The sequence below is a fragment of the Aulonocara sp. 'chitande type north' Nkhata Bay genome, linkage group LG17 (genome assembly GCF_057382095.1).
Source record: "Aulonocara sp. 'chitande type north' Nkhata Bay isolate Kocher_YH1m ecotype deep benthic linkage group LG17, A_spYH_male_GT1.1, whole genome shotgun sequence".
Taxonomy (NCBI): domain Eukaryota; kingdom Metazoa; phylum Chordata; class Actinopteri; order Cichliformes; family Cichlidae; genus Aulonocara; species Aulonocara sp. 'chitande type north' Nkhata Bay.
The window spans coordinates 12391201-12416716 of NC_141360.1; the positions used below are offsets into that span (position 1 = coordinate 12391201).

Here is a 25516-nt window from a genome sequence, read left to right on the forward strand (position 1 = left end):
CACGGTCTGTCACAGCGGACCGTGACAATCCCAGGAGCTCAAAAGATCGTGGTTATTCTGCCCAAGGTCGGCACCCCACCCACAAGCTTATCACCAGTAACAACTACGCAGCCAGAGGCCTTTAATATGAATGACAAATGAGCCTGATAGTGGGACAACGCTGTCATCTTTGTACTTGCAGCATACAGATGGATGCACGCACTTAAGGAAATGCTTACATTAGACGCATTTTTCTAACAAGTTGTCACATTTTGCAGCACCGGTCTGATCGGAATTGACAGTTGGGGATATAAAAAAAATCAGAGTCTGTGTCACGCTGAATCTGCCACAAATCTCTGCTGGGACGCGACATAAATCAACTTCAGAACCACGGACAGCTCCAGTACGGTACGGCATACTAAAAGGAGGCTGGAACGCACGGGGAAACTGGGTTAATTAGCACCACACCGAGGCTACTGTGCCCACAGAATTCCACACCCCGATTGCTCCCACGGATTAATTTCTGCTGTTTCTGGGTAGATTCGGGTGCCGACAGAATTATGAGATGAGGAACGGCCCGGGCACCCCCCCGCTCCCCCAACACACACACACAAACACACACACAGAGACACACACAGAATTGTATATGTTGCAGTCTCATCATCAGCGTTTATCAGTGCATGCAATATGAAATCTCTGCAGTGAAGTATTTAGCATTCACTTTTTTTTGTTCTTGATGTTTTAGGAATTATGGGCTGCTCTCTGAGAGGATTCAAATTGCATTTCAGATGTAATTCGGGCACAGTGCGCACGCTTTCCCACCAGCCTGCATGTTAATTATTTCTGCAAAGTAGTAAGAGCCAATAAAAAGGAAACGGAATCCGCCTCCCTGACCAATTCACATCCTGCACGCTCTGGCGCCGCTTTTGATCAATGCAATCTGAAATGAAATCAGGTGCCCAGGCAGCATACAGTTGAACAGCGCTGATCCCTGTTGCTATAATGTGTGCTGTCACAGTCATTATGAAAATGCCAGCATCTATTCATTCACTCAGTTGCTGTATCTCTGCTGCATGGTGATTTTTATTTTTATTTTATTTTATTTTGAAGCAGAGCCGCCTTTGCAGTGCCATTTAATGACTCATGGTTCATGCATAGGCATGCTCCACAAGACAAAACCAAAGAGGATTAGGCATTATGCTCAACACCTTCTCCTCCTCTAACTAATGTGACAGCTCAGACACATAAGGACTTAAACACTGACGTCCTCGCTAGAGGGGCTTTTTTCTGGAGTTTGCAGCCAAGCAGTTATGAGGGATATTCAATGACTTCCGATGCTCGTGTCTTTAGAAATAGCTGCAGCATTAAAACAAGTATATTGGGGCATAAAGTTAATGGCAGGAATGCCATTTCGAGCATTTTGCGAAAAGGGCTTTTCATCTGAAGTGAGCGGGGGGAGAAAGTCACGCATTATTATTCTCGCCACGTCGGCTACCTTAGTCTACCCTCCTTTGGCAGCTATTACAGAGGGCTACTTGTGTCTTAAACATGTGACTAAGTGAGAGAGGGGCACAGGGGAGAGCCGAAGCGCCCATGCCTGTTATCTGCTGAGCGCCTATACCTTCAGTTTCCACAGGATCTGCGCTCCTCCACACAGCGCTGCGGAGTAGGCGGGTCAAGTAGGTGGAACAAAAAAAAAAAAAAAAAGAAAAAGAAAAAAGAAAAACGGTGCCGGGGCGGAATTCACAACGGGATATTTAACAATCTTCGTGGGGTGGCAGGTAGCCGCATTCCGTCGCATCTGTCCGAGGCTGGACCCCGCCGCTTTCTGGTAACTGCGCTAAGACAGCTTTTAATCTCCTGAACGTTAGCTCCTCTGCGCTCCTGGAGTCTTTCTCCTCCTCCTCCTCCTCCTCCTCCTGCTCGTTTCTCCGATTGACTACATCTCCTGCTGGATGATTTCATTTTGTAAAGTCATTATCCCCAGAAAGGTCAGAGCCTCTGCTTCCAGGAACGTTGAATTAACTGTGGGATAAGCCGTTTGTCAACCCCAAGCGCACCCCCGACTGCTTTTCTCAAAGTTTCTCACTGGTGTAGAACCGACCGTCGGATTTGTCCGGAGCAGCTTTACCTCTTTTTTTCTCGGAGTGGTTTTTTTTTTTTTTTTTTGAGTGGTGTTTTTTTTCCCTCCGTGGAGTTGCAGTTGAACCCTGACAAACTGTGAAATGAGTTTCTCCACAATCTGGGCAGCTGAGAGCCACCGGGATTCGGCGAGAGCATGGGACACACTGAGTTAAACTTTCTCTGTCGTCCTAAACCGCGGTGAGTTCTTGCAATTTAGCTTAATTTGTCGAATTTGTGCGAGTATAAAGTAAAAGAAAAACCCCACGCTACCTGTGGATGTTCACCCTCAGCACCGTGTTTGACCCGAATAGCTCTTTGCATCTGCTGTGACTGTGACATCAGTGAATTTCTTTGTTGCTTGACCACAGTACAATGTGAAACTCTCACGCACAGACGCATACACACAGTCTCACCCCTGCATACATGCACACAAACTCCCGAACTGTATCTGCTGGCACTTTCAGGAGAGCATACACAATATTACTTTTCATGCCTTGTCAGTTTATACATGAGCACAATCAGACTCATCTCCTCCTCCTCATTTCTCATTGCCTGTCTCCTCCACCCACACACACACCCTCCTTCACCCACACTGCCACTCTTTATCTGCCCTAACAACAAACATTTCTAATCTATATTCCTCAGGGGTGTATTGGCATTCGCTCCTGTGGAGGATCAGATCTCTTACACTGATGTGTGGACAGAGTACTGCTCGCCAAGCTCCCAGCTCTGCTCTCAGGCTGGAAGAGTGAAAAAAATAAATAGTCCCACTGATTTCATAATTATACATTGCACCCTCAAGCCTCACCCTCAAAAAAGGCACATGAGTCAAAGGCAGCCTTATGGGATCAGTGGAGGCTGCGATAATGAGCCAAATACCCTCCAAGAAAACAAATAACATTTAAAATGCTATCATAGTGGCCCGAGGGCATGCTGGCATAGGTGCTATTTGCAGTATTTTAAATGTAACTTCATGTGAAAACCCCCAACTGCAGTGGCAGGAAGTTTTGTTTTATTGCAAAGCTTCACGGTAGGAAAAAAAAAGTCAGTGAATCACTGCTGTAATTCTCATTGCCACTTGCCAGTGTTAGGCACAAGTGCCAAAGCCTCAGACTGTTTATAGGGCCACAACAGGGCCACTGTTCAGCAGTGTCCTCATCTATCCTGGGAGACTGGTGAACTCAACCGTGTCCAGGCCTGAAAGGCACACTGTCTCCTCCTATGAAAAGAGAGATTTCTCTCCTTGCATCGGTCATCTGAGCAACAAAAACGGAAGGAGCTCAAAACCTTGTCTGATTCTTTTTTTTCTCTACTTCACTGCTGCGATGCCAATCGAGGCTGTATATGGCATGTAAGTCTAATTTTCTGTGTTCGTGTCTGTTTGCTTGTCCGTCAGAGTGACGATGACAGGACCATCTGTCTGTGATTGACGTGTACTTGAGAGGAAACAAATCGAGCTTGAACAGAACTTTTACAGGGCAACTGTGTCTGAGCAGGAAACCAGCTATAGGCTTTTTAGACTGAGGCTAACAGGAGGCACTACATGCCTGAGAGGGCTCCTTGTTCTTACAGTTTAGTGGTGGGCAGGAGGCAGCTTCATTTGAAGGTGTGATGGCTGAAGAAGGACGGATGTGGTGGGAGGAAGTGGGGAAAAAAGAGCAGAAAGCACAGGAAAAAGGACGAGAAAAGCTCTGCGCAGAACATTAAGTTAATGCAACGTAAAGTAGTTTTCTGTTGCTGACTTCAGGAGGATCGGTGGATGAGGTTTAGAGGGTGGTACCAAGTGTTCAGCTTAAGAAACCCTGTAATTGATCATAATTGTTATTTTTAGGGGGCAAATTACAGTTGGCATGATGACACAATGACATAAGGAAGTAAAGTCATAAGCTAAAGAAGAAACGAGAAGAAGAAGAAAAACAAGAAGATCACCCCATCTTGGTTTAGGTGGTATTTCGAGGGTCGAGTGTTGCCGGGATCTGCTCAACATCTTCAGCCCATTAATTTATGATAATGAGCAAACTGACAAAGTTTCACTTCAGACAGAGAAGAGCCGCTGCAAGGAGAAGAGGGAAAAGTGGGCGAGATGAGAAGATGAGAGAAAAGCTAAAGAGGAGAAAATCAAAAAGTTTCATTGAGGGATTTGAGGCTGACTTTGGCGCTAAAGTAGAATCTCTCAGATTAAGACCGACGGGGGCATTAAGCCAAAAATCTCTCTCTGAGGCAACTGGTAATTGAATGTTGAGTCTGAGCATATTCTGTAGAGGCGCACAAACGGATGGACACAGGGCTGCTTTGAGAGCAAAATTGTACCATATTGCACATAATTCTTTACAGATCAAGGACAGACTTCCTGTCATTAAAACAGGCAGGTGTCACGCTGTCACCCTGCCCATAAATATGCACTGACAGAGGTGGCTGAGCATGTGACTGGATGACACATGAGGGGGGTTGCTTTTCAAATTTTAACTAGCTTACCTGATCAGTAGTGGAAGAATCATGCAGTGAATTTCCATTTACAGATATTCACAGAGTCAGAGTTGCAGCAGAATACCAGAAGAAAAAAGAGCCCAGAGTAAATAGTGAGGGAGGAATGTGTGCCTTTAATTTAAGAGCAACCTTTGAGTCTGTGTGTACAAGGCCACCAGCAGAAGAGGCCTATTTGTGTTCTCCAGTGATTTATAGAAGCTTCCTCTCTGTATGTTCTTGGCCACTCAGTGATATGCAGCCATATAAATGCTAGAAAGTGAGAAGTTTACAGTCTGAGGAGCAATCATTAAGACAGCTTTCCCCCTGTTTGCTTTCAGCTGAACTTTTACGCACGGCACCTTATAATGATTTACAATATTCTCGCGGATTAATCCTCACAGAGTTTTACTCGTTAAAACCTCCAACCTGCTTCACACGCCATCGATTGAGCTAAACGATTGATCTCACGTTGCCTCCACAGACAGCCACCGCAAGGAAAAGACGTATGCAGATACTGTACGCTGCCGGAGAAACACTCAGAATTTTTTCTGCCTGTGCTAACATAATTATATTGATAGTCAACACTCGGAAATCAAAGTTTGCTGTGGATTGATTTGGAGGAGCTTGAAGTGTTGCGAGCTAACTTTCTTTGCATAGTGATGTGAAATGTTGATGTCAGTGTGTGAGCTGACTGGGCGCGCCGCTATTCATCTTTCATAATGAATTGTCGCTGTAGTAAATGAATGGTGCTGGGGGGGTGCTGTTTTTTGTTATCAGTTTATTGCTTCCTCCAGCCAAATTTTCCGTCCTGCGTTTGCGAGGAGAAGGATTTGTCGGACTGATCTATTTCCATGTTGGCCTAGAAGACGTCTGCTGTCGAGTCTCTCCGCCTTAATAAGCTACTGTCTCATTTTGTAAATAGTCACAGAAAGATTAAATTGGATTTTTTTTAATACAAAGACATAGAGTCTTATGTGGCACATGCCTATGCCTGTTAAACAGAACTACACACTGTTTCACTGTAAAGTCCCACCGTGCATTTGTGACAATAACACGGGCTGGGTTATTGGGTTATATGCTGCCTGGCTCCACTGTTGCACAGCTGCATTCATTTCATATGGAGAACAAAGAGTTTTTGTTTTTGCTGTATGACAGTAGCATCCACACTGAGCAAATGCATCATTAGTACACAGTATATTGCCTTCGCCATACTTAACTCTAATGCATTGTTTTTGGGGTCTAGTTGCTCCAGACCCTCGTAGAGGTAGGAGATACCAACCAAACAAACAAAAAACATTGTCTTTCAAAAAAAATCATCTTAATGTTTGCTGAGTTTTAGACATGTTGTTACAATTGCTGTTTAGCGAGATTTGATTTGAATAAATTCACCTGATTTCTTGTGTGTCACAGATCCATGACTTGCACGGTTACATGATCTGTTTTTTAAAATATATAAATTGCTTACTCTAGTAGCACCATTCCAAAATAAGTAAATATTTCTGCTTAAACATGCTCGTAATATGTTTAATCTTCAGTTCGAGGATCTATCCATATCAAAAACAACAAATAATTATCAACATTTATAGGATATATTGTACTTTTTTGTCACCTCATTTATGAAACCAGCTGTATATTAAACTATATACTCTTATTCTTCTGCTATATTGTTTTTATTATCATATATATTATAAATTTTAATCATGAAAATGTTTCCTGAGTGTCATGAATCTACATAAAAGAAGCATGGAAGTAAGTAAGATTAAACATGAGCCTGACTATGATGCTATTGTGTTTTGTTGATGATTAAAGTATCACAGGGTCACAATTTTGTCTCTATTTTGGTCTTGAAATGATACTAGTGTGCTGTAATACACAATTCAATCAAACAAACAGAAGTTTTAACATGTATTTGTCCTTCTGTATTGTTGAAAAATAAATGTTTCGTAAGCCACAGAAAAAGATTGGCTGAGTAAATGTCATTTTGTTTGCATGATTTGTTTGTTGCACTCCTTTTTACGTAAAATGATTGGAAAACACAACTATTACGTTGGAGCATTTTTCATAAATAAAGAAAGCAGCCTAGGTATGATAATCAGAGCCATTAATAGAGTAATTTAAAATAGAATGGGGCCATAAATCATCCCACTCTGTCATTTTATTTGCTAAAATAGCTTGGTTGCTTTAGAGTTAAAAATACATGAATATACAGTAGTATATATGATTATAGCAGCACCAGCCAGTTTAAATAGGAAATGTAAATAAGTTTCCATTTTTTCTATGAGTAGACCGGAATGTATTTGCATACAAAGAGGATTAGTAAAGATAAAGAAAACTGCAGAAAATCACAAAGTCTGATAGCTTTACAGGGATAAAATGAGTTTAAAAGAGCAGTTTAATGTAAAACATGAAATTAGGGCTCGTTGTCTTCTCTTATTAATTCAGATTTTAGTATCCGAGAGCATCCTGGTGGGTGTTTTTTTTTTTTTTTTTAAACATTCCATCATTAAATTGGATCACCAGCATCTTCAGAAGTCTCAGAAGTAAATTTGAGAGTCCACAGAAAAACACCTACACAACAGTTTGTACAGGGAAAAAAAAAGCACTCAGTCACACACCCACACTGCCTACACACTTCCACTGACCTTCCCCGCAGCAGCTTAGCGTTGCTATTCATGTATTATTGTTTTGGGTTTTCATGTCTAAAGTTTTTAAATGCATGTTTGTAGATCTGTAAATATGTGTGTTCATGGCTGGGCATGTAAGCACTTTGATAGTGACATTTTTATTTATTTATTTATTTATTTATTGGTCTTTGATGTCTTTTTCCCAGGACACCATGGGAGATGATCCTTTTTATTTGTTTGTAAGACAGCCGGATGAGTGCAACTGGCAGTCATATTATAATTTCACAAAGGTTGTGTTTTACCCGTGGCACTGGTATGAGAGGCATTGTTGACAGTTGTAGCGGGGAAGATAACTAGGTTAATTAGGGCCAAAAACCTCATTAGTCAGCACGGAGGGGAAGATGTAAAGTTTATCAGTTCCTGTTTCCCTACTTTGAGGATGGTTTCAGGGTTGGCTTGCAGACAAGTTACAAAGTGGATCCTGTTGAAGAAATTCTAATGAAATGTTTTAATCAAATCCTCCCCCCTGCAAAGCGCATGCCTCCCCTCCATCTATTTTTCTACTATTGTTTTCCTTCAAATGTGTTCAAATTGTGAGATATCACAAAAAGACACTTGTTTCAATTTGCATATTTGCTGTGCCAAGAAAGTAGATCTGCTGTGTGTGTGTGTTCCAGACATGGATATTGTGAGAACACACATACATACATTTACACTTAAACACACACATACACACACAGCTCAGGCAGGTGACCATTACAGCTCTGGCATTCTTCAATAAGTGAGCAGATGTTCGGGGGCTGGAAGCTCAGTTCTGTCCCAATCTCCGACTAGAACGGCTGCTGAAATTCTCAAGAAAGATTAGGCTTGGGAGTTCCCTCGTCTCATCAAGCTTACTGTATCCTCCAAAAGACGGGGTGAGAGTCAAGATCCAACACTGCAGTCGGTAGCCAGCCCTATATCTCTGGAGGAAACATGTAATTTTGGCTGTTACACAAAGTTACTGGAAGAGCTGCAGCGCAGCCTGAAAGAAAAAAAAAATTGTGCAGACAGATACATCTATTCATCACAAATGGAGCAGATTGGTAGGCAAGGCGAAATAAATGAGCTGTTTAGAATATTCTGTTTAACAAAATCAATTGAGATATTAACTCAAAGTGGAACACTGCTAATTTTGTTAATTTAGCTCAAGAAGCCTGTGAATCAATCACCCGCTTTCAAAACGAGCAACGAATAATGTCGAGGATATCGGCAATCACGGCTTCTATGAAATCATTTCTTTGACCGAATGAGGAATTTGCAAACATTTTATTTCATCCCAGGGCTGCTAATCTGTGAGATTTTACAGCTGTACCATCTGAGGGCATTACAAATAATGGTTTTTATTGAATCTTTCAGTGTTTTCTGGGAAAAACGGGAAAAACAAAACAAAGAGAGCTGTCGTTTTCACGCAGATGCTCCAAATAGCTGGAGGAAATGCTGGCTCCGCACTGTGCACGTCATACCTTTAATGTAACCACCAGTAGTTCTTGTGATGAAAAATGCTTTGACTCAGTGTCTCATCTTTTCATTGACTTTTTTGCCTCAGGGAAGAACATTTTGAGAGATGACTAAGTTATGGACATGTGTTTCATTTTTGCTTGACTGGTGTTCTCGCAAAAATAAAAATAAAACAGCCAACCCTGCTTTCCAATCTGAAGTTATGTTCCGAGAAAAAACGGTAATTCTTTCATTGCGAAATGACTGCACGTCCCGCAGCGTGTCATTATTGCACTTGAGATATGGCACTTAATAGTCCGATAAATGTAATATCTAACAGAAGTCCACAGTAATACACATGCAATTTAGAATGGATGATACACCTGCATTAGAAGTGTTAGGGACTGAAATCACTGATTTGAATCTGAAAATTCATTCAAAAGATTAAATGGCTCTACTTGTGTTGGGCTCTCAATATTTGTAAGTCACTAATTTATAGGAGCTCAAATTCTTGACCCACATTAAGGAAATAAAAATATCTAAACAGCAAGTTAAATATTTGCTTTTTTGGGTATTTTAAAGAAAACCCTACGGCAATACTGGATGAGACCTGCAAGGGATTTTGTAGAGCTTTTTTTTCTGCCATCCAACTGCTATCAACTTAATGGCTAATAACGTCGTGGCTCAGACACGGCTGTATATGTGGAGACAGGAAGAGAGATTGAGAGACAGTTAGGGAGGAACAGAGAGAGAGACTGGGGAGTTTATTTCTCAATTCCACCATTAAGCAAAAGTAATGCATTAACATTATACACATTCCAGAGCACACAGAATCATATTTAGCCTCAGCAAGCCTGTCTTGGTTGATGGTATCAAATCATAAAAGTCTTCAGGTTCTTCCCTTTGTCATATTTCTTTTTTCCAAATTACCTTTAATACGCTTGATGAGATACAGCAGCAAACCCAACGGTTGTATCTTTAGCCTGAAAAGAAGAAAATAGTGTGGTCTTTTATATCACCGCCATATGCTGAAGGTTAAGGATTCTGATCATAAAATTGCATTTTTGTTCATTTATAGGACACAAGGTTTTCTTTAGTGCTGCACATACAAGCACTTTTATAGATGTTGGCAGTCGATGTCAATAAGTACAATCTGTACCTTAGTGTGACTACCTGGATTTTAAGATTAAGAAAGAAAAAACTAGAAGGAAACCTGAGTTTTGAGATGATATTTTACAAATCCAGATGAGAAAATGTTGTCTGAAAGTATACTGCAGAAACTCTTTGCTCCTTTCAGACTTTATTGAGCACACACCATGTTGTCTGTGTTTTTATGTTCCTTCTACCTGCGTACTCCTCAACCGGTCGCAGCAGATGCCGACCCTTCCCTGAGCTTGCTTCTGCCAGATGCCCTTCCTTCCTGTTAAAAGGGAGTTCCTCCTCCCCCTTGTTGCCAGGTGCTTTCTCAGAGGGGATTATTGCAACATTGGGGTTCTCTGTGCAGCAGTGTAGGGTCTTTATCTTAGATTATCAAGTGCCTTAGAATGAATGTTTGAATGTTGTTGTGATCTAACTCTATATAAATGAAAATGAGGCGAAGGGAATTTTCTGTGATTGCAGAGAATGGTTTAAACCCCAAGAGATGAAATGTATTTGGAAATAACTTGACAAATGTTTTATTCAGAATTTGAATAAGATGAGAAAGATGTATCACAGAGTTACGCATCACTTTTTTCTTTTTTTTTTTGCTGTGCCATCGACGTACGTGGCCTTTAGGTCACGTAATGACAAGAAATTAAACCTTGCATATGATGAGAGTCATCAAAGATGCCTTGTTAAGTATTTTTTCAGCTGAAATATTTGATGTTCAGCGGTGCTTACTGAATATAGCCTGCCATTATGATGAGCAGTGGGCGTAAAAATGTTGTAGTTTGATCCACTGTTGGCTGTGCTTCAGTGGAATGGCCATTTGTTTAACACCCTCCTCTCTCTATTGAAGTAGCAGGACAAAAAAAGGAAAGCATTTCCAAATGGATATTTCTTCCCCACAGAAATAAACAGGACCTTGTCATAGGTGTCATTTCAAAGATAAATTGCAATCTCTGAGTGTTCCCGCTGCTCAAAGAAACATTATGTTTCCTCTGCAAATGTCTTGGACAATTTTTTTTCTTTTACATGAAAAACAATCATGTGTCACATGACAAGGCTGAAGTGATTGTGCATGGGGGCACGTGCTGACTGTCCATTTCGTCAGAGAGCTGCTGGAAACCTTGAGAGCACAATGACAGGTGTTTACAAATCTAGGAAAAAAGGTTTATGGAATATTATGTTTTACTTTTTTCAGATTGTAAATTGAAATTATAATTACCTCAGTCCTCATAGAATAAGCCCAGCAGCCTTTTTTGAGACTTACAAAAAGATTATGAAAAGAGTGGAAAAACAATAGTCACTTGATTGTTCACATAAACATGGATTTGCTATATGATGCCACATCTCGCCTCCTTTCAATATTGTTCTTGGTATTTGCCAATCCGGAGGACGCAACTCTTCATTAAATTCATGTGTGGGAAAATCTGGTCCCCCATCATTTGCACTCCCGTCACAATTCCATTGAGAGGACCTCACATGAACAAACAGTGCTTTTATTTTATACAGAGGTTCCAAACAGCCTCGAGCTAACTGCTGGCCCACGTCGTGCAAAATCATATTGGAGTGGATCTGCTGGAGCTCCGGTTGCTTCCTTACTGCTTCACATGAAAATTCCTTCCATCTTCTATCTCCCGACATTTGTTTTGTTGTTTCTAGATTATACAGGGGACTCAAGGACGAGTGCTTTTAACACGGCTTCATGAAATGCACTGAGTGCACAAGTTGAATATTATAGCATAATCTAGAGGTAAAGTAAGAAAAAAAAAAGAGAAAAGCATTTGTCTGAAAATAGCAAATGTCCGTATGTCATTAGCGATTTGATGCAAAGTTGGCTTTTAGAGGTAATTGAGGCAGATGAGGATGAGAGTGGGTTGTGTGAGGAAGGTGAGACAAAAGAAGTATGGTGGGGTGAAAAAGAGAGAAAGCGAGGCGAAGAGATTCGAGAGAGGCCCATGTTCTCCTGCATCAGCGTTTTGGACAGCTGCCTGTTAGATGATAGGATTAAAGAGTCTTTAAATGTGACCTCTGAGCTGTATTTTGATATTAACATGCCAGAAACTGCCCTCTGAGCAAGGTCACTTTATACACAACATGCACAATGTAAAGTAGAAAAAAACAAAGCATTTCATCTGTGTTATGAGAGGCTGGAGGTAGGTGTGGATTCATCTAACGGAGCTGCACTAGCAGCTTATTTTTGGGGCCATTTTACTGCAGCAGAGGCACACTGTCAGTACAAAGCAACTTGTTCTCAAACTTCACACTATAGGATAGTAACCCGTAACTTTGGTGTCAGATTTTTGACAAAACACACACAAAGCATAACTGCTCACTGTGTGGCAGCGTCTCTGCTGAAGGAATAGGGACGGAGAAAGAAAAGTGAAACGCTCAAGCTCAAACGGAGAGCGTGGCAGACGATAACAGAAATGCTGGGAAGACAGAGGTCTCTCTGTCACAGTCCAATAAACTATTCAGCGCTGCTGGAATGTGAGGAGAAATTGCTGAAGGAAACACTCACAGTTTAACTGCATCAACAACAAAGAAGTTGAAAGAGATACGGGGGAGGATTTGCCCTGTTTCGGCACCGGGTAACACCGTTCTCGGCCCTGTTTCATTAAAATTGTACCACGTTTCTGCCTACTGCATGTTATACAAGACCTTAAGGTAATGTGTACTTATCAAAACTGCAGACTTGTGGGTGTAGTCTTTGACCTGACCTGATCAGTTAGTTTTTCCGTTTGATCAAGTCTTTCCCAGTTAGATTATCATAAAGATGATTTTTCAACAATCGGCAAAAAAAATAAAAAATAAAAATGTTATGCAAATGATAAAGCAGTGGGCTGCTATGAGAGCAAATAATTTTTCTGATCCAGTTCATCAGGTTTCAGTGCAGGGTCACAGCTGGGCAAAGTTCACCTCAGTCTCATAAAGCGCTGTCTCCATCGGCTGTCCCTGCAGAGTTCTTCCCCTCCCACATCCAGCTTTTCATCGTCTCATCCAAGTCTGGCTTTCCCCTTTGTGTCTGTGGCTCTACAATGTAAAGCTGTAACATACATTAGCAGTACATCTTTTTCTTTCTGTTTGTCTGTGTCTTTTTTTGTAAAAGGTGGGATTTCAGGGGCTGGATGCATCCCAACTCCAGTCACTGAGTCAGATGTCCCACCCTTCAGCTGTTAACACCGAGGAACCCTGGCATGTTAGGAGGAGTCTAACAGACAGGGAGTCTGCTCTTTGCAGGTTTTAATAAACTTAAGGTCTATTCCCAGCGGTAGAATCAAAGACTTGACTGCTCCGGACTGCTCTGAAATGTGACTTTTTGACTCACCTCCCTGAAGTCTTGAGCTCACAGAAGATTTGAAAGTAAAAAATCTCAAGACCCAAGTCAGGCTAGAGACTAATTTCTTCAATTTTGGCAATGTACTTTAAGCACCATGCAGCAGCTGTGAAAGAAAAATGTTCCACAAAATACTCGAACAGCTTGGATTATGACTCAGTTTAATACTTATAACCCAACTTGGACATTTGAGTTTAGATTTGAGACCTGCATTGGTGCAATTGAGACTTAACTGCCTGTTGGAGATCTGAATATACATGTCTTTTTAAAAAAAAAAACACATTTTGCATAGTTCAATGATGTCATGCAAAAACCAAATTGCATGTACAGGCATTAGCATGTGCTTTCTGTTAATTAAAAGCACACTAAACCATAAAGCTGGTTATACAGATGTTTACATAAACACAAGTGAGAATGGACACACACACCAGGGCTTGACAAACTGAGTCTGGGGAGTGCTGACAGCGATGTCAGACTGAAATCAATTTCCAAATTGCCAGCTCATCTCATCTCATTAAAATGACTAAATGAAAGTCCTCCTGCATGTTTAACTTTCAATAATTAACCCTGTAGATGAATATATCATCGTATTTGATAGCAATTTTGTTCTTTTTCTTTCTTCCCTTTACCCACCTCAAGCTGTGGTGTGTTCTTCCAGTGCTGTCGCCTGCATTGTCTGAGAGCAGTGTTTTTTTTTTTTAAACCTTCACACCCCCGGTCATATGGCTGACTTAACTTGACAGATTGTCATCACAATACTGTAATGGGACTGACCCCCCCACCCCCAATACCCCAACACACATACATGCACACACACTGCAGGGGAGATGATTGACAGAACTCAAAATGGTGATAGAGACTAATGCGAGCTCTGGACAACAGTCTGAACAGCAGGTAGTCTGATAAATCACAGCAGCCAAGACTTTTTATCTTAAAGTGTGTCTGTGCGTGTGGGAGTGTGTTCTTCCTTCCATTGATTTGCATGAAACTGCAGCTCTTAATAGATGTGTTGCGGTGTGACAGTAAAGTGTTCGAGTATGACGGGGATAGTTTTAAAAACAGCAGCAAAGCAATTATTCACCAAGTTAAAGAGATGAATGTATAATTAGAATCATGCCAGTTTAGACTTTTTTCTTCCTGGTGGAACTTCTACATCCGAATATTTCCGCAAATCACAGCACCAGGCTGCAGTAGAAGTGTGTAAAATTAGTAATCAAGTCTTTTCAGTTCAAATTATTTTCTTTTGGATGGAAATCCCAGCTCACATGGAGCAGTGAATGCGGCGAATTGTAACAAAAGTTAAATACACTTTTTTTTGGGTGGGGGGCTAAATGGTTTTGTGTCTCTCTAAAGTAAGATGGATTCACAGCACTTTATTGCTAGAGATGGCACGATACCACTTTTTTATGTCCGATACCAATACTGATATCATAAATTTGGATATTTGCAGATACCGATATGAATATGAATATGTATTTTTTAATGAATAAAACTGTTTTTTTTAAAATACATCTTGCTGCATTTTGTATAAGTTCACACTCAAGTTTTAAAACACAAAACACCAAAGCTATTCTGTTATACCTGTAGGCAAAAAATACACTGCACCCAAAATATTACATAGTTCAGCAATACTGATCTATCTAATTTACTCAAACCTACACCATCCTCCCTATTCCGGTATTTTAAAGAGTACTTAGCAGAAATATTAAGCAACCTAAATAATAGGGCTGCCAACTCCCAGCAAAAAAAAAAAAAAGGCAACCACCCCCCACCCTGTGATGCTTGATCAACGCAATCAACTTAAATCCAATGCATGTGTAAAAAAATCAATTATTTTTCTACAATAATTAAATAGATTCAACATCTTTCTTCAACAGAATTGCAGACTGCACAGATGGTACCTTCCCAAAGGAAAAAGTACTATAGCTTACTAGGGTATATTAGACTTAATAGTTACTATATACAGTAATGGATTTCTATACATTTTACATCCGATTAAAACTTTGGGTGTAAGATTAAGATAATTATTTATGAAAATCTAGACATTTTAAATGAGAATAAGAAAGAAAAGTATGTCTTTGTGCCCCCTTTTCCCTGTTAATGCCTGTTATAGCCCCCTGGCTAAACTTTGCTAGATCCGGCCCTGCACAGTTACCAGCTGTCAGCTACGTAGAAAAGGATCCTGGTGTAGAAAGTAATATTGAATAAATTTTAATTGTTGTTTCTGTTGTTTAGCTGCTGATTTCCTCTTTCTGGTGCAAAGTGGGCCAAAAACAACGTGCTAAGGTTGTGAGCCGAGTTACGCCATGTCGCAAGTTTTGGGAGATGCTGTTGTGATATTTAATGGATCGGATTACATTTTTTATTTCCCTCCGATATCTGATCCAGTAATTTAGTTCAGTATCAGACCGATGCGGATACATAATATCGGATCGGTCCATCCCTAATTATTGCTGGGTCTTTTTGCTTTCAAATACTGCAATTAAACTATGTTACTGCTCTCTCATCATGCTCCAGAAAAATTATTTTTCTTTATTTGTGTAAAGTAGGGTTATAATTAATGATTGGGTGTGTTTAATTATTGGCAATCTCTTTTTTTTTGTGTGCATTTGCATTATCAAAGTAATCATGTCTGAAAAAACCTGTAAAACACAGAATGGATATTTTGTAGCTGCTTTTGATTTTAGTTTTAGTTTGTTGACCATTTTATTTATTTATTTAAAATAGCATGACATTTTGAAGTCCCTTGTTTTGTACAGTTTTTTATAGTCTGATGTTTTCAGTATTTTCAGATATATTGCAGACATTTTAACAGTTTGCTGTAAAATGCATAATAATTATACAGTAACGTTCATTTTTTTCACTTTAAGACAGCAAACTACTGTTACATTTAAATTCAGATTTCATTTAGAGATGCTGTAATGGTTCCTTTGGATTAGGCTTTGGTTGCTGTGGATCAGTGATGTGTTTTCCTGTGCTTCTGGGAGTGAGAAGGTTTGAACTAGAACTGGGACACCACGATAGAGGCTTTAGTGGCTACTTCCATTAGGCCAGGTTTCATAATGTTCCATATCTGTGTGATAAAAGAAGAATGGAAACTTGGAGGAAAAAGAAAATGCTTAAATAGGGCACAGGTGTAGACATTTTACAGTAAAACAATGAAGCAACAGTATAATGGCAACCAAACAGTTGACAGTATTCTACTGCAGATCTTATATTCTATACATTACAGTGCATCATTTCTTTTACAGTAAGAAACTGTTTTTATAGATTACAGTAAACACACTGTAAAATGACTTGTCATTATTTTACAGTAAAGTAACATGAAATTTTACTGAAGCAGCACCATTAAAGCAACAGGCGCTCACAAGCTGAAATTAGCAGGTGTCATTTTTACATTTATTAATTCAAGTTCCACATAATGAACCTGATTCAAACAGCATTCCCACACCGTACTTATTACTCTGCGTTATCACAGAATCCCTGGAGAGGCTTCTGTCAGCTGCAACATATTCTGAGGATTTTTTTTTGTTTATTTCTGTCTTTGTAGCCAAGTTTCTTCCTTGCTGGTTGTGGGTGTTTGTTTGTTTGCTGAACTGTGTGTTTGTGCTTTTGCCTTAGGTGTTCGGGGGGCATTGAGGCGATGCAGGTCCCTCGGTCATCCCAGTGGAGGAGCCAGCTAATGACAAGTATCTTTGGCTGCTGAACGCCCCCCACCACCACCACCATCACCACCACCCTCATCCCTCCTACCCTCCATCCATCTCTGATGGCTCTATGGGGCATTCTCAGCCTCAGCCTTCACTGCTGGGTGTGTTTATGGTCCAGTGTAACAGCAACAGCAACATCAGCCAGCCTCCCAAATGACAAACCCGGGGGACCCCTGGACTGGCTCCTGTCTGATAAGGGGCCCTTCCACCACTCCCCAGAGTACATCGACTTTGTGGAAAAGAACCGACAAGGTTTCTCCACCAGATACAAGATATACAGGTGAGTTGTGACTGCAGCACGAGGAGATGCTTTTACACTGTATTTACTACTGCCAAATCGCTACCCTATTATATGCATGACAGATCTCACAGCAGTCGCATCAAATAGTCTCTGTGGTTGTCCTTTGAAAGATCAGCTGTGTGTAAATAAGGCCACATGATATCGATGTTAATGTGTTTACATTTTGAGGTTAGTCACAGTCTCAGCATTTTGTTAACTCCAGGCTTCTGTGTACAGTCAGTATGCACATGCTAAACACTTTAACCGCTAACAGAGAAAGGCTGACACCAAACTTATTTAGCTTGTGAATATATTGCACCTATTATTACAATTTAAAAGTCTTAAAATATATTAAAAAATCAGCTTATTTTGATTCAATGCAGTTAGCAACCAACAATCTAGCAAAAGACACAGTTACAGTAGGCAATACATTCATTGTGTGGCCTATGCACTGATTTTGGGACTGTTCAAAGAAAGAGACATTGACAGTGACTATTTCCTGTAGGTACCACCGGGCGATTATCAGTCTGCTGTTGCGTATTTTGTGGTGTGTAATAAGAAAGATTTACACATGTACTCTTCATAATTAATGTGAAATGTGAATTTCGGCAACCTGAGAGCTAAATAAAAGTCCTTTACTGACCCACATAAAGCACTGTAGTGAAAATGATAATGCTTGCAATGAAATGAAGCCGCTTCATGTAAATGAAATGATGGAGATGAGGAAGGAAAGGAGTAAACATTTATCTGCCATGGTTGGAAAAGCTTTTAAAAGCATGCTCATACATCTGTTGTAGAATGCACGTAAGGGACAAGTCAAAGTTAAAGAGAAAGATATTGCAGGGGGATTTTATTCTGAAAATACACGTTTCAGGGTACCAAGGGTTTTTAGGGCATCTTCCATTCCTTGTTTTCTATTTTTACAACGTGTATGGGAGGAGAGAGAATTTAACATAACTGTAGAGCATTTGGTGGGCAGTATGCTTTATGAAATCCCTGTTCATGGCTCTTTAATACACAGACTGTATTATTTGGCTTGCATTGTCATGCATTAAAGCATCCTCACAGCACAGTGCTCACAGGATAATTGACACGCCTAGACAGAATCATGATGTATTACATGCACGCACGCTGCTATCAGCTGGTTCTATATCACATTCTGCTGCTCTCCAAACCCTCGGGGAGTCACCTGATCAGGTGGTCAAATGAGATCTGTTGATTAGCACTGTAAAAGAAGAAAGATTTGTCATGACAGCACAGTCAGAGGTATCGCCACGCGACCAAATTAGTGGAGATTGTGTCATGAATCATATCCGTCGTCGTTTAGGAGGATGTTGTCCAGGCTTCTGGAAATGGACAGACGGGATTCCTGTCATCTACGGATCGTTGTAAGGATGCTTTATGGCTTCTGTGATCGGTTGCTGCGTTCGAGCTTTTTAATATTTCCTTCCCCGGCAAAAGGCAGTGGTCTGCTGGAGCTGAGCTGCATGGGCGGCAAGATTAATAGTCTTATCATGTGGCCAAGTGATTAGTGAGCTCTTAGTACTTATTACTCTGCATTATCACAGAATCCCTGGAGAGGCTTCTGTCAGCTGCAAGGTTGTGTTTGAGGCCCTCTAGATTACTACAATGCGGCATTGATTAATAGTGATTATATTAAAAGGAAAAACCAACCTAAAAAGTAAATAGCCTGTAAATCTTCCCAAATTGAATTCACTTGGATTCAGTCCCATTTGATTTCAGTAACCGACACAGACATTGGCGGATACAGCTGCGTGTTTTTGTTCTAGCAAAAAAAAAACAAAAAAACAACAACTTCCTTTTCAGTCCCAGTGTTGGGGGGTGAAGTGTAGTGATGAGTTTGGGCACACACACCTGGACATAGCTCATAAAAAATTCAGGGAGGATTGTTTTATTAAAGAAATGTGGGCCCGCTGCAGTTTTCTCCCAAGGGGGTCAAACCACATGGTTATGCCCCTGTTGTGTTACAAATGTCCTTAAATTTCCAGTCAGGCTATTTCTGTACTACAAGAACAGATCGCTATGCACTGTTAAGGTAGTCACTGACCCTTTTTTGGCCTGCGAAAGATTAAATGAATCCTACTTACTACTCCTCAAAACCAAAAGATAGCGAGCACATCTTCAAAGACTGATGTTTGCATTTATTTAAATAAAAGGGACCTAAATAGGTGTGGTGTTGATTGGTTGATTGGTTTTGATTCAGCTTTTTTATTAGTAATTGAGCTGGGTATTTCCTCAAAAGTTACAATCCTGTCTAAACTTTAAATTGCATTTAAACAGAATACAATTATTGAAATTTCATGAACCCATATTTTATTCATAATAGAACATTGAAAATTTATTAAGTGCTTTCACTGAGAAAATGTACCATTTAAGAAATAATAAGCTTGTTTTGAATTCAGCATCTCAGAAAGGTTCGGTTATGGCAACAAAAAAATTGAGAAAAGTCAATGGTATAGGTCAGTAACATGATTGGGGGTAAAAGGAGCATCTTAGTGAGACAGTTTCTCAGATGTAAAGATGGGCAGAGGTTCACCAATGTGCAAAAATCTCCCTAAAGACTTGTTTAAAAAAAGAGGGGATGCTACACAGTGGTAAACATGGTCCTGTTCCAATCTTTTGAGACATGTTCCTGCCATCACGTTCATGATCGTATTTTCTTTTTCAGTTCTTATTTTTTTGCACTATGTCACTAAAACATGTTTTTATTTACATTTTACACAATGTTTTTGGAACTGTGGCTGTATAATAGTAATTTACTTTATTTCTTATATCCATAATGCAATGTTGGAATATTGTCCACTAGCAGCTACACAAGGTAATGTTTAATTTGTATGGCAACATAGTTTTGTGATTTAGAAAAATCTGACCACATTATATATACAATCAATCTAATAAAAATTTACTGAGGAATTACAGATTTCTTTATTTTATTTTTAAATTAGACTGTATTTAAAAGTTGGAACTACCACCCTGCGGTTAGAGATTTACCACTGTGTAGCCTAGAGTATTAAACTTTTTGTTATTGTGACTCGTAGGAGGGAAAACCTGACTATTAAATTGCTTACTGGCTGTAGAAGTATAACTGGCCAATCCTTAGTATTTTCATTATGACTTTAAGTGATAATTGAACCAGTAACCAGTATAAATTTGGTCAGCTGGTCATTCCTTCTTCTATATGAAGTCATTTTGTAACCTGAAGAGTCATCATTGCTGACAATTAAATATAATACAAGTTTAAGCACATGGTTTCACTCTTCAGACACACCACCACCAAGCAGTTACATATTTTGCCAGTATACATTGGTGTTTTCTGTTTCAGTATATATATATATATATATTTCGGAACTGCTCAGCATTATTTTGCTACCCCATTAGTGTTTGTTCTGGAAGTTGCTGAGCTGAAGCTCTGGTCATCCTACACCGCCTTGTCACTTGAATACATTTAAATGACTTTTGTGTGGAGATAAATATTCCTGGCTTATCTAACACAAACCTTGCAGTACCTCTCACGATGAGACAAGCCCAAAGGTGCTTTTACTGTAATATTTGTCACTACAAGCAAATTGCCTTTCAGCTCAATCATTATCTGCTGCCTATTATCATTATTATTAGTAGCATTAGCAGATAAAACCAATGGATTCCTTATAGCATATTATATTATAGCTGTGTTTATTCAATGCTCATTGTTTTAAGAATTGCACTAAATTCCAGATAAAATCCTTTTTGCTGTATGAAGGGATTTGGGAGCTATTAAAACTGTTTTGCACTAAGTTTGCCATCGACATGCAAAAACATTTTTTTTAATATTCTGTAATATGCTCAGTGATATGTGAAGTGATCTTGGTGATCCCATAGTGTGCAGATTAAATAATATTGTTGTTCCTCCTTTTATTTGGTGCGAGATTTTGTAGATGTGTCTTGGTAGTAGGATGCTTCATTTTGATGAACGTTTTTATTTTATTAAATGTCACATGTAACTCATCTGTCTGCCTATGCAGAGAGCAGTTCTGCATAAGCCCTTTAAATTGGGTTGTGGTGGGTTACCAGATTTTGTGACAGATGAGTTCAAAGTATGCGTATTATGTGGAGTGTGTTAGATTAGAAAGATTAGCTGGCAATTACACACACACACAAAATAGAATTCGACTTAAGTTGTGAAAGTAATAACAGATAGTTTTGAAATAATAGAGAACCTCTGGAAGCACAGAGGTGTTGGCAAGTATTACCAGAACATTATGTATGCTGTGATTTCTGATTGAATCCCAGTATTAAAAGATCCATTCCTTAGTCTCTTCCTCAAAATGAGGACTTTATGCATAAATTAATAAGCTAGAGTAACATCAAACCTACCATAAACATCTCTCTCTTACTCCGTAAAATAAAATGTAGCTAATAAACACATCCAAGAATATAATCTGCTCCCAGTTTGAGTGCATCTCTCTCACATACACAAACATGCCACATGTGGAAGTTAGCTGAACAAAAGACAGGTGGAGTAAAATAGGAGCATCAACATCACCGACTTACTGACATGTTATGTTACAGTAAGCAATAGACCGAACACCAAGAGCTGGAGTGAGAGAGAGAGAGAGAGAGAGAGAGAGAAATGCATTGTCATCATAGGATGATTTCAGGCGTGTCAACTCACTTGACTTGAAATTTGCTGTTAAATGAAAAACTTTTGCAACATACAAAATAAAGTTGCTGGTGTAGCCTGAATATCCTGACTGCTGACTAATAATAGGTGCAATATATTCACTTTCTGTTCTTCTAGTATGTTGCAAGCTACTGCTAACATGTAGGGGCCCTTAGATTGATTTGCTCATGAGTCCGGATTGGACCAACATTTGATCCAAAGATGTGTGTCCATATTACGCATAGGTTTCCTGTACATGTCGAGGACCAAGATGTTTGACAAAAGCGGAAGAAGAAAATTAATGGACAGGATTTTTGTTCCTAATAACAACAGTAGAAAAAGGTTTTAGTTAACCATTTTAACAGTGATAAGTATGAGGCTGCTTAGTTTTCAGTTAAGTTAACAGTGCTCACCAGGTGGTTGCCAATTTATAGTTACATACCCAGCTTATTATACCAGCTGGGTGTCTGATGACCAGTAGAGTGTATGTATTCTATTTTATTTTATTATTATTATTATTTTATTCTATTCTTACTACTGAGCTGGGTGACCTTCCTGCATCCTCATTTTCTAGCATTTGTCCCCCTTCAGTGTGGGTTATTCCTTTCTTTTTTCATTCAACTACATTTATTCACTCCAACACATCCCGATTCCCTTGCTGTGGATCCTGGTGATGTGGATCAGTGAGTAAAATTTTTTAGTCACTCTTGACTTAACTTGATGTCTCCAATGTGCAGGTGGTGGCTGATCATCATTCCACTTGTAATTATATCCACTCTTTGTGATGAGCTGGTTTAGAGGATTAAGGCCTATGCAGAACAGCAGTGGGAACAGTGCATCACTTTGATCTTTTTTGCACTTGGTGATCACTGACTTGGAGTTGGTCTACAGCTCCTCTCCTTTCCCACTGAGTTGCTGATGAAGGTAATGGTCATCTGTGACACTCCCCATGTGCATTAATAAGCCTTGGTCGCCCGTGACCCCGTCACTGGTCACTGTTCCTTCTTTGGATCACGTTTGATAGATACTGACCACTGCAGACCGGGCATGCACCACAAGAGCTGCCATTTTGGAGAATCTCTGAGCCAGTCGTCTGGCCATCATGCTTTTGCTTTTGTCAAAGTTGCCCAAATTCGTATGATTGCCCAGTTTTCCTGCTTCTAAGACATCAACTTTCTCATATTTCAGCTGTGATAGACTTATGACTCTATGGGTCTGTTTCTGTGCTGCCACAATCAGAGCCTCTCTGCTGTCATTTAAGTGGGCCTTTTCTAGCCACTGGCAAGATTTCTTGATGTCAGCCCCTTCCTCTATTTGTTGATCGTACATCCCAGGTGCATCGGTCACTCAGTCTGTCTTCAGCTAGCTTGGGCATTCTTGAAGCAGCTCATCTCAGGGTAGGGGGCATCTTCCTGATCTATTTTTTCAGATTGTTGATTGTCACGCTGACACTCACTAAACCTTGCACTCCCTCTTTCTGTTGCTCATAGAGCCTCAGGGTCCTGGACTTTCTGTGGCCTGCTTGTTATTCCAACAAGGTATCCGATGACTGGTACACTGCAAAACATCAAAATCTTGCCAAGTATATTTGTCTTATTTCTAGTCAAAATGATCTCATTACACTTAAAATAAGACACAGTCAGCTACAGGGCAACATTTCAGTAAGCTAAAGGAATTTGTTTCAAGACAGTGAATCTTGAAACTAGAGAAAATTAGAGATTTTTCACTTGTTCCACTGGCAGATTTTTTTCACTTATTTCAAGCTAAAATACCTCGTATTAAGTAAAAAAAAATCTGCCAGTGGAACAAGTGAAAAATCTCCAGTTTTAAGATTCACTGTCTTGAAACAAGTTCCTTTAGTTTACTGAAATGTTGCCCTGTAGCTCACTGTCTTATTTTAAGTGTAATGAGATAATTCTGACTAGAAATAAGACAAATATACTGGGTAAGATTTTGAGTTTTTGCAGTGTAGGGTGTATGTATTGATGGCTTGGATCTTATTCTTATTGTTGAGATGGCTTACCTTTTTAGAGGTGTTTTGCTGGCTGACCTTCTTGTGTCTTTATCATGGTTCCCATTGGCCTGTGGGATATCAGGTACTTTCCTGTTTGTCTCCTATTCTGCCATCTGGCAACTCCAACTCAATCCCAGTCCGGATCACCTTCCCTCTCTTTCGTCTGTCTTTCTGTCTGCTGCTCTCTCTTTATATGTATGTGTGTGTTTATGTGTTTTTGTTTTATATCAGAGATTAGATGTAACAGGACTCAAACCTTCCAAAAACCTCAACTCTTGAGTGATCAATCCACAGACAATTTTCCCAAATGTCTCATGGATCATCAAGACATTTTTGGCTAATGCGAAATTAACCTTTGTTGTTCATATAGGCTCAGACAGATTTAGAAAGCTTTTTTTCTTTTCTGTAATAAGTGAATCATCATTTAAAAATTTCATTTTTGGTTATTATGGGTATCTTTGTCTAATAAAAAAGTAGGCAATCTGAAACATGTAAATGTGACATGTTAAAAGATCAAACCTTTAAAAATAAACTCCAGTCTTTCAACATGCTGAAGTCAATTTAGTCTACCACTCCTAAAGCTGCTGTCAACATAGATATTGAAGTCATCAACAACACATAATTGCTTCACACTTTAAATTAAGGACACATAATTAAACTACTACAACAGTTTTCAGTGGAATTAATTAGAGCACAGATAGCATCAATGTGTCTTTGAGCGCCACTGTATATTAACGAATAGTAGACTAAAACAATGGGATTCTTCTAATTATTCCTAATTTATTTATTCAACATGCCAGAGTACTTATGATGCACCCATTCTTTGTGTTCAACTTGATCACAACAAAGCGGCTTACGGTTTGATATAAGAGGCACTTCAGCTACAATGAACAACAGCAGAGTTCCTAAACCACAAGGGAGACTGCAGGTGCTCTGAAGAGGGTTGAGGTGAGTGTTTTAGAGCAAACTCCCTCAGCGCTGCTTCTCAACATCCCACTGCTACATTCTAACTGATGTTCTCTGTCTTATCTCCTCTCCTGAAATCCCCTTAGAGGTTTTGACAACTCCAAGTTCTCCCATGAGGTAAATAATCTGGTAAAAGAACCATAATAAATAGTAGGCCTTTAAAGACTCTTCCCTTTGATTGTCTTGGAAAAAGTGTTGCTCTCTTGGCACTTGGTTGTTTTGGAAGTGAAATAAAAAACATTTCACAATTATATAAATCAGTAGAAATCGTAAAAGTATTAAAGAGACAATGATCCCACTGTAAATGGACAAAATACAGGCTCATTTGCTTTAATTCTTTTTCTCATTGTCATTGTCATTCCTTTAGTGCCATCATGACTTTGACGTTTACAGTTTCGAGTGAAATATCTCTGTGACTTACAGCTGGCTTGTCAGATATTTTATTCAGATTGCTTGGTTCCAGCCGCAGTTTGTTTTAGGCTAATTTGCAATGAACACACAGCACTGTGGCACTTGACATGCGTTACACCTGCTAAATAGAAACGTAGGTTATTAGCATCAGCGCTGACATTACCATTTAGCTCAAAGCAGTGTGAGAACAGCACAGCCTCACCCAACCATTGCAGTCACAGCATCAGACTATAAGTCCTGTTGAAATAAATTCACCCTGATTGTGTTGCTATGTCACATTAAAGTTATGTTTTCTTGGATGCATTTAAAAAATTATAGAAGAT

General features: G+C 39.7%; 1 protein-coding gene across 2 annotated transcripts in view; it reads left to right on the forward strand.

Annotated features, from left to right (window-relative positions):
- The first annotated feature begins 1607 nt into the window (after positions 1 to 1607).
- Positions 1608 to 25516, forward strand: part of LOC147309718 (BMP/retinoic acid-inducible neural-specific protein 3-like) — a 58597-nt gene continuing 34688 nt past the window's right edge. Inside the window, exons 1-2 of one of the 2 annotated variants that reach the window (XM_086269290.1) lie at positions 1608 to 2301; positions 16774 to 17142. In XM_086269290.1, the coding sequence (XP_086125416.1) occupies positions 16922 to 17142 (221 nt within the window). In that variant the 5' untranslated portion in view covers positions 1608 to 2301; positions 16774 to 16921. Of the gene's footprint in view, positions 2302 to 2323; positions 3455 to 16773; positions 17143 to 25516 lie in introns of those variants that run through there. The other variant, XM_086269291.1, reaches the window with a different exon arrangement.